The sequence below is a fragment of the Rhodnius prolixus genome, unplaced genomic scaffold (genome assembly GCF_049639745.1).
Source record: "Rhodnius prolixus isolate KJV_2025 unplaced genomic scaffold, Rpr scaffold_12, whole genome shotgun sequence".
Taxonomy (NCBI): Eukaryota; Metazoa; Arthropoda; class Insecta; order Hemiptera; family Reduviidae; genus Rhodnius; species Rhodnius prolixus.
Genome location: NW_027411635.1, coordinates 1,445,397 through 1,460,877, shown reverse-complemented (window position 1 = coordinate 1,460,877; position 15,481 = coordinate 1,445,397). Strand labels below are relative to the sequence as shown.

Genomic DNA, 15,481 nt, shown 5'->3' with positions numbered 1-15,481 from the left:
TCTTAAAAAATGTTTTGATTTACCTTTAGCCAATGCAAAATTTATTTTTCAAGTACCTAAATCATTCGAAATTTCTTGTAGAACTTGTTATGGTGCTTATCACCCAATCTGTATTCTCCCATTATACTCCTTAAACAATTTTAACGCTTTTTCAATCTCGAAAAGTTCTGCATCCGATATTCTTATTGTAAAGTATATATATATATTATATATTTGTTTTTAAACTTCAACCTAAAGATAAGTTACAAGAAATATTTTTAGCTGCTGGACAAATATCTTTTTACTTTCTTTTTTTAAATGTACCTTTGTTTACAGGTGAAAATAGAAAGAACTAATCTAGTTCATCATCCACCTTAAAATATCAACGTCATTCTTATAAAAATCCTTTATTTGCATGTTTTTTGTTTTAGTTAGCAATCTTAGGTAAAAAAATATTGCTAATAACTTATTCAACTTAGTTCTTCAAGGTACTTATGTGTTGATCCTATCGCTGAATCAAAACGAATTTAAAATGAAATTTTCACTTAATATTATTATTATTATTATTTTATTTTACATCTATAACAATACATATTTGTACAATATAGATGGTGAGTAGTAATGTGATATACATTTCTGCGTAAACTACAATTCAAAATTATTTACATTAAAATTTACAAATTTATTATTTGACAATAACAGAACAGAAAAAAAATATCAAAACATAACTATAAAGTACAGAAAGTAAAAAATACTGTTAACAAGAAAACATACTAAAACAAAATTATTCTTTTTTTAAAAAATGAAAATAAAACAAAACTATACTTCTGACAAAGATTTCCTAACGTCTAAGCAACCAATAACGAATTTATGGAAGTCCATACAATGAGATTTATTTTTAATAATTAATACACTTTCAGCTGATAGTGGAGAATATTTGGAGAAGTACTTTTGCCTCATTACAAGGTAACCCGGACAGCTGATAAAAATATGAGCCAAGTTCTCTCTTTCGTAATTGCATAATGGACAAAGTTCAAGACTGTTTACCTCATAACTGTTACCTTTAGCGTAGATAACACACAAGTTATCTGAAGCCATTCTAACTTGACTGATCACCCTGATGATTTCAAATGAAACATTGAGCCTCAAATATGAATTAAAATTTTGATCAGCTATCAAACTGTAAACAGAACTAAAAGAAGAATTATTAGTTCTAACCAAATCATCAGTAATTAAATGTTGTTTTAGGTCGCACAGTATTTTTTCTTTAAATTTGTCTATTAAACTGGCATCCTGTTCGTACCACAACCATTCATAACCGAGGCTGAAAAAATAATTCTTGATCTGGGATACCCAGTTATATTTCACTACGTTAGAATTAGAACTGTCCAGTTGTAATAATTTATGATAACAAAGTTTCGGTAACCTGTCTCTACGCATACCTAACAGCTTGATCAACCAGTTCAGCGCACGTTTAAAAAGAAAATACTTTAATTTAACTCTTTCGGTCTCTATTCTGACCATGTAACCTGGAGTATTACGTTGCCAAAAAAACAATGATTTGATAAGCTTTGTCTGCACCACCTCAATCTGTTCAGTATACCTAAGCGTCCAGATTTCACTATCATAGAGTAGTACAGAACAAATGCAGCTATCAAAAACCTTTTGTTTGCAAGCCCAAGAAGCTAATTTAGATCCAGAGAAAATACTTTTAGCAGCCGATATTGCTCCTGTCGCTCTTGAGACCATACATATCTTTACAAGTTAAATTAAAATATCCCGACTTAGGAAACAAAATACCCAGGTATTTAAAGGTATTCACAATCTCAATTTTTTCACCAGAAAAGTAAAATGTTTCCTTAGTAGCTTTATCGCGGCCTTTCTTGAAAATAATAATTTTCGATTTACGTGTATTTACTTTCAATTTATTCTCAGCACAGTATCTTTCTAAAACTGATAATTTTCTTCTAAGTTCTACTGGCGAATTAGATAGTAATGCCACGTCATCAGCGTATAAAAGAGAAAGTAAACCGTTAGAGTGGTCAATTTGAACAGCGCTACAATGGTTAATCTGCATAAAGCTATCAATATCGTTGATGAAAATGGCGAAGAGTAAAGGTGAGATACTATCTCTCTGCAAAACACCTTTCGATACCAATTTTCACTTAATACAAAATCCTAATTTATTCTATACTCTATTAAGATGATTAAATTAATTTTTGTTTAAATTTGTGGTGTGTCAGATTTTTTCCTGTCTGATATCATTGGCGCATTCAGTGGGCTGCCAGCCTTAAGGTGTTCTGTCATTAGCACAATCCTGACCTACAGTGAGCTTTAAGAGGCTCCTATGAAAATAAAATCTAGGGCTTGATTCCGAGATTTCTAATGCATTAACCACTCCTCTTAAATTCCTTTTAAAAAATACTTGGCCTTTTTGTGATAATGGTTCTTTTACCTAGAAAATTATAATAGTTATTGGTATACGAGTATTGTATCTATTAATAGTTTTAGTCACAAATCTTTTGATTTTGGCTTCCGTATAGAATTCTTTAACAGTAGCATACATTGCATTTTTCGCACTTTCTGGTGCAGTAGTATTTAATTTAGGAATCTATCATGCTCCGTGGTCTTTGGCGTCTGTCTTGTCTTGTATATCAGCCGCCTAATCCACTCATACAACACTGGAGATCCAGGACGTTCTTTATAGGAAAACGAACCTACTGTGATGCCTAGGTGTACTGAGGAGGAGGTAAATGGTACCTCACACAGTCAATGTTATACCAATGATCCTTTGGTGACAATAATATTGAAGCGGAGTAATTTATATAAAATTGGGGACTGCTTGATCATTATAGAGTGGAAACTTGTAAAACTTGTTTGGTCATTTAGTGGGGGGAGTGGTCGTGCCTGCTCGGTATGCGTCTGCTCTGCAGCTGGAAACTCTAAACAATTGTATCATAATGTTAAAATTGAAAACAATTAGGGTTTGGAATCTTTTCATAAAACAGCGAACTCAAATATATACAAATTGACTTTATTTATTTAAATATTTTTTGTAATTTCTTCAATAAATTAAGACAATTTTATTTAAAATAATAAACAAAACAAACAAATAAACAACATTTTATTTCTAAATATATTGAAATATACATAAGAAATACTTCCTGTTTTCGTTTAATTTAAATCATTTTTATCGCATTGGCATCGCTCATTTTATTAAGACAACAGCTAATATTGCACATATAAATTATCCAAAGAACCGTTTTAAGACATAACCAGTACATGTAATATATAATGTATAAAAAAGTGAATTTTTAAATAAATTTTGCAACAATCCTGCAACCAAATCTTTTTAAGAAACTAAACATGACTGAGTAAAAAAATAAAAAATCTATTTAATAATATCCACTCTGTCTTACTCTTACTGCAAGCTGCAACTATTGTAACATGATTCTAATTGGCCACCATTTATCTACTGAAATGTGACAATATCAGTAGAATTATATCTGAACATCAGAGTTATATCTGATATTCTCCCAGATTATACAATATATATCAAATTTAAGACAGTTATAGAGTGGAATAAGCATAATGAAATGCAAATTAATACTAGTTAAATAAAAAAAGTAAATCATTTAACATGTATTAACTTGCTTCAACATTAACGTTGTATTAACGTGGGGTGCCTAAAACTAATGGGTAAGGAAAATATAGATCCTTGTTAACCAAGGGTGTAATGGTTAATGAGTTTCTATATGTTGGGGTTATTTTAAAAATGACAACTAATTATGTCGACACTTTAATACATTGATATAACGTTTTTTAGTCCCTAATTGTGCTGGGATAACCGCGGTTCCGTTTCCCACAACACTTTTTCTCCGATCCTACGAGCAGGGGCGGCTTAACCTATAGTGCAGGGTGTGCAATGCACACGGGTGCCGCCGTCTCAGGGGGCGCCGCGGCGCTCCCTGAGACAGCTAAGAGCATCGTCTTGGACCATCATGGTACAACAATGATAGAATAGAATAGAAAAGAAATTTATTATTCTGGGACAATTGTCCCCTAAGAATAAATACAGGAACAAATAAAGGCCTTAACAGTTTGGCCTGTGATTATACAGAAATTAAATAAATAAATAAGTATTTACAAAAGTGAAAATATAATAAGTGAAAATGAAAGTAAAAATAAAATAATAAAACAGCAGAAATTAAGGAAATAAATTAAAACAATTAGAATTTCGGAGGAAGCTGAATAGAAAGTAGATAACTGAATAGACGGGATTTAAAGATGGATAGGGTAGGAGCATGGCGGACAGATGAAGGCAAGGAGTTCCAGAGAGAGGTAGCACGTATTAGGAAGGACTTGTCAAAGGATGAGGTACGGTGAGAGGGAATATAGAGATCAGATGAGCGAGATCTAGTGTTACGGGAATGGATGGAGGATTTAAACTTAAGGAGTTCAGATATGACAGAAGCGGCCAGCCAGCGCGGTGGCGGCAGTTATCAAACGCGATAACTTAGTTAATAATTATAGCCGCGGGGGGGGGGGGGTCAGGCCTAGGGGGCGCCAGGGTTTCATTGCACACGGGCGCTACACGAGCTAGAGCCGCCCCTGCCTACGAGTGTAATTTTTCGTTTAAATGCGCAGCTCTTCTTCTATATCTTAAAACTACTATTTACTTGGATTGAGTCAATTATTTTTGGCATTATTTTAGTGGGTGCTCATGGATCTAATGATTTCGACTCTGCCCACTGGACTTTGAGCCTCTATGTATCCTCTTGGGGTGATCAGATGGTATAGCAATGAAAGAAACATCTGAATTCTCACAGCGACATTTTTATAGCAGCAGCTCCTGCCCATAACGTTCAGCTAACCCATTCGATCTTGCCAGATAGGGACTCCGATTGAGTCTCTGTGCCTTATTTTCTATTTATCAACAAAATTTCGAAATTCTTGGCATTACTTCTGCGGATCTCCATCACTTTGAATGTGATCTAGTATTCCATAAATCAGCTGAACTTTTACAAGAAGTCAGCTCTAGAATGTGAATGAATCCTGAATAACTGTCACCGTTGACTATGTAATATCTACTGTGCAGCTGGAAAATATGTGTACACAATATCTGCCGCAGTCTTTTCGGGATCTCTCCTCCAAGTAGTTGTTCCATTTTTTGGTAAAACTATCTGAGAAAATTTGACAGTTATACTTTCACATAAACCAAGTTCTTCTTTAAAAGAGAAAAACGTTTATAAGATTTCGCTTACTAACTGGCCATCTGTCTATGATGAACATTTTCAACTCTTGCGTTGTGTGTCTTCGGCTATCGGCTCTTTAAGCTCATCAAATCTTGATTTAGGAACGCTGAAATGTATCTACAGCTGTGACTCTGAACCACCTTCTTCATGCAAGAAGTCTCGACTAAGTGTATCCTCACAAAGCTCAATACCTCTTATGTACTTGACTGACGGATTGTAGTGCATTATCTCAAAAAGCGTTGAAGTCTGGCTAGAGCTAAATGTAATGCTTCTTCATAATAGCTACTAAAGGCTTATGATCAGTGTCGATCACGAAGTTTGAATTTCCCCGGATACGAGCATGGAATTTACTGCAGCCTACCAGCATAAGTTTCTTTCTTCTATGCTACATAAAATTAATTAGTAGAATAAACTTGATAAAAGCACTTGTGCTCTAAAAGAAAAAATGGGCTAGTTTCGTTGCACTAGCCTTCCTCAAAAGAGAGAGTAAACGAAATCGGACAAAGGGACCCATTCTCGGCAGCGAATGAACAGACCTAGCAATTACAAGATGAAGAAAGAGAGGTGAGCATCCTGGCATTCAACATTCACGGATTAAAAACTAAAGAAGATGAAGTTTCTTTTTTTTTTCATTATATCAGAAAGTTTGATGTGGTTTTTTGTTCGAAAAGTTTGCACTTATGTCATCTTTCTGTGGAGGAAAGGTTTTTATTCAATAAATGAAACTTGGACGGTCTTTTATTTTATGTTTGAATCATTTTTTTAAAGAACTAGGATTTTATTAGGCTTGTTTAGAGGTAGTGGGACGTTCCTGAACTATAAGAGTTGCAGTAAGAGAAAGTTGTGTGAGTGTTCGAGCCACATTATTTTATTTAACAAATCGCATTGAATCAAAACAGTTTTGATGAGTTTTTAATTTGGAATAACCCAGATTATTCTAAATCTTACTGCTACAAACTTATTATCTTTTGTTTCCCTTCTTTTTGTCATAGATCAGCCAGAAATTTTCACAAGGTTGTACTATAAAACTTCATTGATTACTTTGTTTTGAAAAGATGGTTGGTTTAGTTTTACTATCAATTTATTTTCTGTTAATTGTTTGTAGTATAAGAATTATCCATGACTGTAAGGCAATCTGGTTCAAAAAAATTAGGGTTAAATGAGTTTTCAGATAAATTAACGTATGCCACTTCAATTCACTACCTGGCAGGCATTCGCAGAAGGGTTCGCAGAAGCTTCCACAGCAGTCCATTACAACTAAAGCCTCAGCTTGTGGGAGTAACTACGACTTAATATGCCCCAACTTCTTCCTTCATTTTTGTAATTTTGCTGGTACAGAGAAGAAGCACAAGAAGTACTTTGTGCTAGGGTTTCTAGAATGGGATGTCTGTTACCTATATTTGGGTTGATTTATGACCGAGGATCTTTATAGCTGTAACAACAACTGTTTTCCGAGTTACAAGATATCCCTGCAATCTACGGCCGTTGTGATTTTGGGCCTTGTGCCTTTTTAGGTTTAGAAGATTAATTATCGGGATAGTACTAATAATTCATATCGTCTTTGCTGATAGTGACAAGAAATGACCGCTCATACACTTTTTAATTGCTTTGCAGTTACTAGTTTGCGATATGACAAAATCAAAAAGTGGGAAAGACCTTGGCACATACAAAAAGAGATTTCTTCTACTACATATGTCGGTGCCAAAATCTTCTATAGGCTGAGGAAGCAGGTACTAACTTTTTTCAAATCTAATTTAATGTTCGTCCAATCAAAGCCACACGCCGACTAGAAGTCTGTAAAGAATCCGAATGATTTCCGTTTAATCAGTAAGAATTGTTACTGGCGATTGAAAAATGTATTTATATCTAACAATTTGAACAATAAAAAAATAATGCATTAAATCAGACCAACTAGCTGTAATCGTCCCGGAAAGTTTTTGATTTGAGGAGTTTGGGTGACCCTTCGAGGCATCTTCTTTTTTGAGCTGGTTGCTAAGTCACACATTTATAACATTATCACTCTAATCTTGAACTCGTGAACTCAATTTTGTGATTGTGTGAAATTGTGAAGAAGTACGCCTTTAAGACTAGAACGCTAGTGACGTCAAATGTCTTCAGCCTTATCGAAGTTTTAAATTTTAAGAACCAGTTTGACCCAGCTTTTATTGCCCAGTCCTGGCATTCTTACCACCAATTTTTCGTCCGCGAATATTTCTTGAAAGTATAAGCACGGCATGAAGTGACTGTCTCCATATTGATTTAAACTATAGATATTTAGGGAAGAGATTAGCTATACGTGGATTCCCACGCGGAGGATTCGGGTTCGAATCTAGCAGCTGACCCTTAAATTTTTTTTCAACAGTTCACTGTCCGGTGATGGACAGTGTTCTCTGTAACGAGAGAACAGTATCCGAAGACCGGCAGTGCACTGAAAAAAAACTTATCTCATCAACCTTTCTTAAAACGATTTTATAGACTGATACACAAAATATTTAGTGGGTAATGATATATTCAAAATAGGTTTTTCAACTTTTCAAATGACCATCAGTTTCTACAAAAAGGAGGGCTACAATTACTTTTTTGTCACTGTAAGGCGAAAAACTCCTTGTTTCAGTCTAACTAGTTTCGAATTCCGCATTACTGATATGTGATATTTAAAGTGCCAGTAAGAATTGAATGCTAACTTAGCTTAGAACTGCCCAAAACTACAGCGTAATATTGTTCTAAGAGTACAGACGTTTCAAAATTGTGCAAACCTTTTTTGCTCCTGTTAATTTGTTGTTTAAAACTTTATAATTTTCTCATTTTGATTATTACTTTTATTAATTTATACCAAGCACCGTCTGAAAAAATAGACGATTTCTTTAATTTACATATGTTTTTAGAAAATGGTGAATATGTGAGCCAACAAAATATTCAAAAAATGAAAAGTTGCAGGAAGCTCAAACTTTATTTAACGTTTTGACACCACGATTAATGCATTGACGGTAAGTTAGCGACCAAAAAGAACCGTCTTATTATAGAGTACCTACATTATAGTAAAAACAACAATGAATTAATGAAAATTCAAAATTGTAGACTTGTAAATTAGAAGTTTGAGAATCGCTATGAGAGCAAATCGTGGGAGTGTTTTCCACTAGATTTTTATCCTATTTATGGGAGACATTTGGTTTTTTGTGGCCTCAATTTTGGGACGCTGCCTCTGTAGAAGAAGTCAACAAAAAACCAGATATCCTCTCAAGAGGCGTTTCATTGTTAAAATAAACATATTTTTTTTTTTTGTCTGAAGGTTCAGTTTTTATACATGTCACAGAGGACTTTTTCCATGGGTGTAGAGCCGATGGTTCGTTGGAAGAATATTGCCTCAACCCGGTGAGTAGGAACGGCTCTTAGTAGTGGTAACATCAACAGTAATCTGCCGAACCTTGGTCCAAGACCTGGTTGACGACCCCTGGTGTGTTGACATAACATCACCTGGGCTTGGTCTTGCAGATTTTCCACCTGACTTGGATCTTTTAAGCCTCGCGTCTCTGGAGCGCCACATGAAATGAAAAAAAAAACACTTTTAGACTCCTTTGATAAATTGCATTCACCGTAAAGAAGGCTCGTCTTCAACATCTAAAGAATAAGTTGATACATCTTATCTATTTTAAAAAGAAATCAGCGGCATATCATGAATTTTCACTCAATCGTGCAATTTATACAACTTTTTACTTACGCATCTAATAAGTAAATTAGCTTAATAGGTTTTAATTAATTCACACATTAAATGAACTGAACTGAATGGCGTTTAGTAGGAACAGTTCGCACCAGCTTTCTTCCAAGCTACTAAAGCAAGAATAAGAATGGTTTGCTTATCCACACAGTTAATAAAAAGTTAATCAATCGTTTCGTTACTCTCAATCACGAATGAGAAAGAATGAACAGCTTCCTGATCAATCAAATGTTCAGACAAATACCGACACCAGCTGTTATCCGTCACTTCAGGATTGCGATCTGAGAGACTAAAATTATCAGAGTTTCAGACACTGCAGCGAGTGCTCAACAACAAGACTTATCGCGTGTTCCTCCTCCTTCAAATTTAGACCCATTTCTACACGTAACTGAATTAATGAATAGATTAATGAACCATGGCATTAATTTTTTATTTTCTAATTCTGCTTCATCTGATCAGTTGGTTCTATGTCAGTACTGAGGCCCTGAAAAGTTACAAAACTCACCTGCTCTAAAAAGGACGATAGCTTTTAAACAAGCAAATTCTGCAGGGTCCACGCCGACAGCTCTGAACCTGTGCAATGTATCGGAGAGAGTTCGCACTTCAGATGCTACTTGGCATCCTTTACCATTCGGTTGAGTGACTGCCAGATGATCTGCCACGGAGAACAACGGACTGCCCTCTAGCGGCAGACACCACTGAACGGCGTTTAGTAGGAACAGTTCGCTCCAGCTTTCTTCCAACAGTATTACCTGTACGAATATAAAGGTACAATAATAATCTCGTGGAAAATTCGTAAGAATGAGAGGCCATAGACATCCAGATAAACCTTTAATTCTAAAAATCAACTAAGTTACTACGAACCTTACACAGGGTGTGATAAAAGAACTAGTTACTTTTCAATTAAAATTTGTTTATTCACGTATTTATTTATTTCTATAATTTGTATACTTCTATGAGTGAATAATTCAGAGCCCTGTTTATATCACAGATGTCTGCAGAAAAAGTGATCCAAACATTCAGTTTTCGCCCCTTACATAAGTGTAAATTGATATTAGTCATTTATTTCGTTAACTTAGGCTAATTTTTGTAAAATATAAAACTGATTAATTATCTTAACCGTGCTACGTTTGCTCGTTTCTATAGCTGCCCTAATTATCATCTTCGCAGATAGTAAACCTTCCTATCACGACGGAACCACTGAAGAAGGCTCATATCCTTGCTGAAACGTTTGTTTGTCTTCCATATAACATATTTTTCAAGGACTTCTTCCTCCAAAACAAAGTTATTTAAACCTAAATAGTGTATCAAAATTGAACTGCATATTTAGCAACTGGGAGTACCTGGTCTCTAAAAGGTAGTGAAGCAAACGAAGGCAGATTTTTGGCCCATTTCACCGCCATGAATAACAATCTGGCAGAAGTTTCATAAACAGTTTCCTGTCCAGGTGGGTAGATCGGATGATCCGGTGGCGGGATCAGGGGACCTCCTGCTGTGCTCAACGGAGTCCCTCCTCCGCCTCCTCCAACTTGGCTGCGGCCACTTCCCAGACCTATCCGGCTGTCCGATGATGGCTCCTCGTTAGTCACGTCTATGCTGTCTTCTGTGAACCATTTGAGTATCAAATTTAATGAGCACTCCGGGAAAACCAAGTAATTTCTAACAAAGTTTAAATCTTATGGAAAACTACTGACCTGTGTCTTCATCATCCTTGGAGCTCTCCTGTCTCGGTGAAGACGGATATTGGTTGCTTTGCAGCGATTCTTGGTTAGCTTGTTCTTCTTCGTTTTTCTCCGGAGATCTGCGCAATGCTAGGGCACTACTGTACTGCAGAGGGCTTAATCCTAACGCAACGGACACTGGTGGACTTTAAAAAACCAAAAAAAATATATGAGGTTAATATTTCTACTATCTTCACGTAAGATGGATGACCAATTTGATGAAGGATATGTTACATGATTTTAAAGTGGATTATTAAAATTAGAAAGATGTAGAACCAAAGGATTGTCAAAGTAGTTGTTGCCTAGAGTGGTTGAATTGGATTCTGCTTCTGATAGCAGAGTACAATCCACAGGTACACCCACAATAAAACTGGAGCAAATAACATTCTCCAAATAAAATACATTCAGAAAAAAATAAGTAGGTAATATTATAGACAAAATTGTGAGTCACAATAAGTTTTGCGTTTTGCAACAGTAACATGGCTATAAAAAACATTACCTAAATTTAAAACTCAAATTGTTAAACATAGATTAATAAGCAGTTTAAGAGTGGCCTAACCATTCAATGTAAGACTATAACAGTGATCATACTTATATTTTTAATAATGAAACCATTTGTGGTGTCTGCAATTAAACAAGTTACAAAATATTTTTTATTTTTAGTTGATTAGTACAACGTTTACAAATATTAGAAGAAAGTAAGGTAATTGAATTTTAACTATAAATCATAAATAAAGGATGTTTAGAAAAATTATTTCGAAAAGACAAGAAATTGTTTTATTATATCGTATTTATTTTACAGTAGGCTTTTCAACAGTTTATAAACTTCACTTTTATGTTTTATTATTATTATTATTTTAAAAAATATTTTGTACGCCTATAGGAAATATTACAGACTGTTATTATAATATTATAACAGGAACAGACTGTTATTATAATATTATAACAGGAACAGACTGTTATTATAATATTATAACAGGAACAGACTGTTATTATATCTTATAACCAAGCCGCCCATTAATGCATCAAGCTTACGTATCATCAGCTTGATGATAGTTTGGAATGACTCAGTAACCCGGGAAAATAAAGCCATCTTTTTTCCGGGAGCCTGGTCATGTTGGCGTAGAAGGAAATGTGATGGCCGACGCCCTAGCACGGAGCCAAATCTCCTCATAAGGGGCCTGAAAGTTTTTGCAGGATAGGCGACTTATCACTTCTAGAGAAGCTTGGGGAGGTAGAAGAGTTTCGTAAAGCTGTCTCTGGAATAGCGGAATAGGGTAAGCACAATCAGGGCCCCGGGCAGTTCTGGAAGTGATAAGTCCCTTAACTTAAACGTGTTTTACTGTAGATCGATTAGAATCAAATTGTATGTCATTTCTTTAAAAAATTATTTTTTTTTTTGCCATGAAAAGTAGGTTTATTTAAAAACCGAACAATCCGTTTTAGTCTGATATGTAGAAATCGACAGAGTATTCTCACATGGTACTATGGTTGTGATATTTCTGCCATTTTAAAATTTCTTTTCTATAAGTTGGACAATTTGTAGTTGCTCGTTGTTTAGTATTATTTTCGTAGAATATTCAATGAATTTTTCCAAGCATGGGTCTTCTGAAAGGCGGGGCACGGCTCTGGCAATTCGCTGAAACCCCCTCAAACTAAAAAGAACTATTTCGGTGAATCATTTCCTCGAAAAATGGCTCCCATGTATAAATATTTTCTATGCTTACTATACATGCATAGTACTATCACTTTATTTGAAATATTTGTCCTGGCTAACAGATTACGCTTGCCTCAAAGTTCCATATTTTATTGTAGCAAAGAGAAAGGTTGAGATATTGGGCAGACAAGAGGCGGGCTAGTTAGTATCTCGAGATTGGAGGAATGGTAGTGTGCTGTGTCCAGTGAAACGGAAACTGTGTCTATGTCAAGCTACTGGCCCGTGAACAGTGGGCTCGCATCACACAGCTCGCTGTGACCCTCGCTTCGCACCTTTCCGCTTCACACCTCTGCAGAACTTTTAATCTTAAACTCCCCTGTCTTCACACATATTATCTCGCAACACTAACTTTAATTGAAAAATTATTTTATTCTATCACATACCTGAACCAGATTAACGCAGTAGAACTTCATTTTTGCCCTTTAGATATTTACTATTTTGTCATAACCCCAACTATTACAACCTACCTCTTTGTATAAAATACTCATACTGGTTGTAAACAGCAAATCTTGGAATTTTTTAAAAATAAGATTGGGACAACCTGGAAGTTGTTGTGAGGGCCATCTACTGTTATTACCCCTTGAGCAGTTAAGCTGGAGAAGTTATTTAAGGCCAGCATACTTTCGTGCACGTCTTCTCCGTTGGCTATGCTGATCCTCCAAATGGTACATTCCAAGCGGTCCCAACGGATCCTGGCATTGGCACTCGATCCGGGACAGGCTGAATGCCCTTTCCGACTCTAACTGGCCTTGTGCTTTTTTACAGGGCACGATAGGCCCAGAAAACATTTCTTCAGCGTGGGATTAACCAACTCAAAGTTTCTTTGCAGACGTTTGAGTGTGATGCAATGCTAGTACTCAAGACCCAGAAGCCAATAACAACAGGCGGGAACAACCCAAAAAAGCGGAGTTTTTTGCTCGGGGAACAGGACTCCTTTATATTCTAATCTAAATCGAGAAGAAACACTTTGTTCTGGCCTGAGTAGTGAGACACCAGTAGGCTCCACTGGTCTTAAGGTACGATAGGTCTTATATCGTTTACTAGCGATCCTCAATCTACGCATCAAAATTAGTATAGGGCTTTCAAATTTCTTTTTTCTCTAAAATATTTCCAGTATCACAAAACCATTTTATTAGATCTTAATGAAATTTTGATTGATTTATTTTTTGTTCAATTACATGTAAATTATCTTTGATTTATCCATTGTAGCACGTATGTTTTTTATCTGTACCTAACATCATTTTCAACTCAGATTACATTTTAATAAGAGACGGGTCACTTTGCCCACGGGACTTTGCGGAGGCTGACCTTTTGTACTTCTGGTAATATAACCTCTTATTTTTAAAAAACCGTGCCCCAAATGAAGGGGGTGTAACTGGCACTTCTGATAAGTTTGATTTTGAACAAAAAATTAATTAAAGACAGTCCTGATAAAACCTAAACCAAATTTCAATTTTGAAATTACTAAGTTTTTCACAACGCAGCATTAAAATGGAAAAAAAAAATTGAAGTCAGAAAATGATACTACTTTACCCGAAAACGCCAACCGCAACGGCTGCTTCTCGTAGAGCTCGTTCGTGGTCCATGTCAACCAGTGCTTCTGGTCTGATCGTGGCTGTATTCCGGGGCTGGCGTTCGTTCTGCACTGCTGCAAATTACAGCCATATTGAGTAAAGTAAGACTTTTGGTCGAGTGGTAAAATAAACAAGTAATAAGATTTAAATTTTATATCTTTATAAAGACAAGGACCTACAGTACAGCTGGAATTTGAAACCATACAATATCATTATTACCACATTAAGAACTACATTTACGTTCTGATTAAACTATAAGTTAAATTGCTTGCTAACTAATTAATTTTGGTATGCAGTTTAATTTTGTTGTTTGCATGTATGAATAATAAATATACGGTATTATTATTATACAGGGTGTTCATTTTAAGACGGCTCAAATGCATTTCATGCTTAAACGGTTAAACTGAGCCAAAAATGGTAGAGGAAACATTTGTTGCCTGTGACCTCTAGTTTCAGAATATGTGACTTGATTTTAGATTCCTGCCCGCATACGCGGCTGACGCGCGACCAAAAGTGAGGGTTCGCAGTTGACCCCCATTTTCATCTACACAGTTTTAAAGAGTATAAAAAGTAATGAAAGAAACCGGAAACCGCAATTCGATATTTTCAAAATTAAAGGTGCTAGACCATTTCAAAATCTGGTATTTTTAATCATATTTCAATTTTTTTAACTTGTTATCAAAGAGAAAGAAGAGCACGCGATAGGTCATTTTTATGTATTTTTTCATCCCCTTTCTACTAAAAATATTACCAAGTCAGTAAAGCTAGTATTTTTCTTAATATCGGGAAATAAGTCGTTTTCCGAGTGATTTTTCTAAGAAAAATCAAATGTTAAGAGCTTTAGTTGTTCTCAAGCATACACAAAATGGCTAAAAATTAATTTTACATCTGTTACAAACAAGAAGGTTTAATAATTATTTGGTAATTTTGGGAGAGTTGCGTTTAATTACCAAAAAAATTGGAAACCTCCTGCCACATATTTAAGTGATCAATATCTTTCATGTAAAGGATCAAACTTATTTCTTAATTTATCAAATAATGCACTTTTGCAGCTTTTTCAGCATGAACTGTGTCTTGAAAGGTGCCTCCTCAGACTCGCAAGCCAGGTTAGCCAGGAGGTTATCAACTGCTCTCTGTGTCTGAGGAGGCACCTTTAAAGGCACAGTACATGCTTCACAAGTTGAGTAAAGTGCATTATTTGCTAAATTAAGGAATAAGTTTGATCCTTTACATGAAAGATATTGATCACTTAAATATGTGGCAGGAGGTTTCCAATTTTTTTGGTAATTAAACGCAACTCTCCCAAAATTACCAAATAATTATTAAACTTTCTTGTTTGTAACAGATGTAAAATTAATTTTTAGCCATTTTGTGTATGCTTGAGAACATCTAAAGCTCTTAACATTTTATTTTTCTTAGAAAAATCCCCTGGAAAACGACTTATTTCCCGATATTAAGAAAAATACTAGCTTTACTGCCTTGGCAATATTTTTAGTTGAAAGGGGATGAAAAAATACATA

At 35.2% G+C, this 15,481-nt stretch overlaps 1 protein-coding gene across 2 annotated transcripts in view; it reads right to left on the bottom strand.

Moving 5' to 3' along the window:
• Positions 1-3,036: 3,036 nt before the first annotated feature.
• Positions 3,037-15,481, bottom strand: part of Hr51 (photoreceptor-specific nuclear hormone receptor 51) — a 70,230-nt gene continuing 57,785 nt past the window's right edge. For both annotated transcript variants that reach the window (XM_074142802.1, XM_074142803.1), the window contains 5 exons: positions 13,921-14,035; positions 10,644-10,816; positions 10,293-10,552; positions 9,455-9,701; positions 3,037-8,764 (listed from right to left, as the gene is read on the bottom strand). In XM_074142802.1, the coding sequence (XP_073998903.1) occupies positions 8,526-8,764; positions 9,455-9,701; positions 10,293-10,552; positions 10,644-10,816; positions 13,921-14,035 (1,034 nt within the window). In that variant the 3' untranslated portion in view covers positions 3,037-8,525. The remainder of the gene's footprint in view (positions 8,765-9,454; positions 9,702-10,292; positions 10,553-10,643; positions 10,817-13,920; positions 14,036-15,481) is intronic.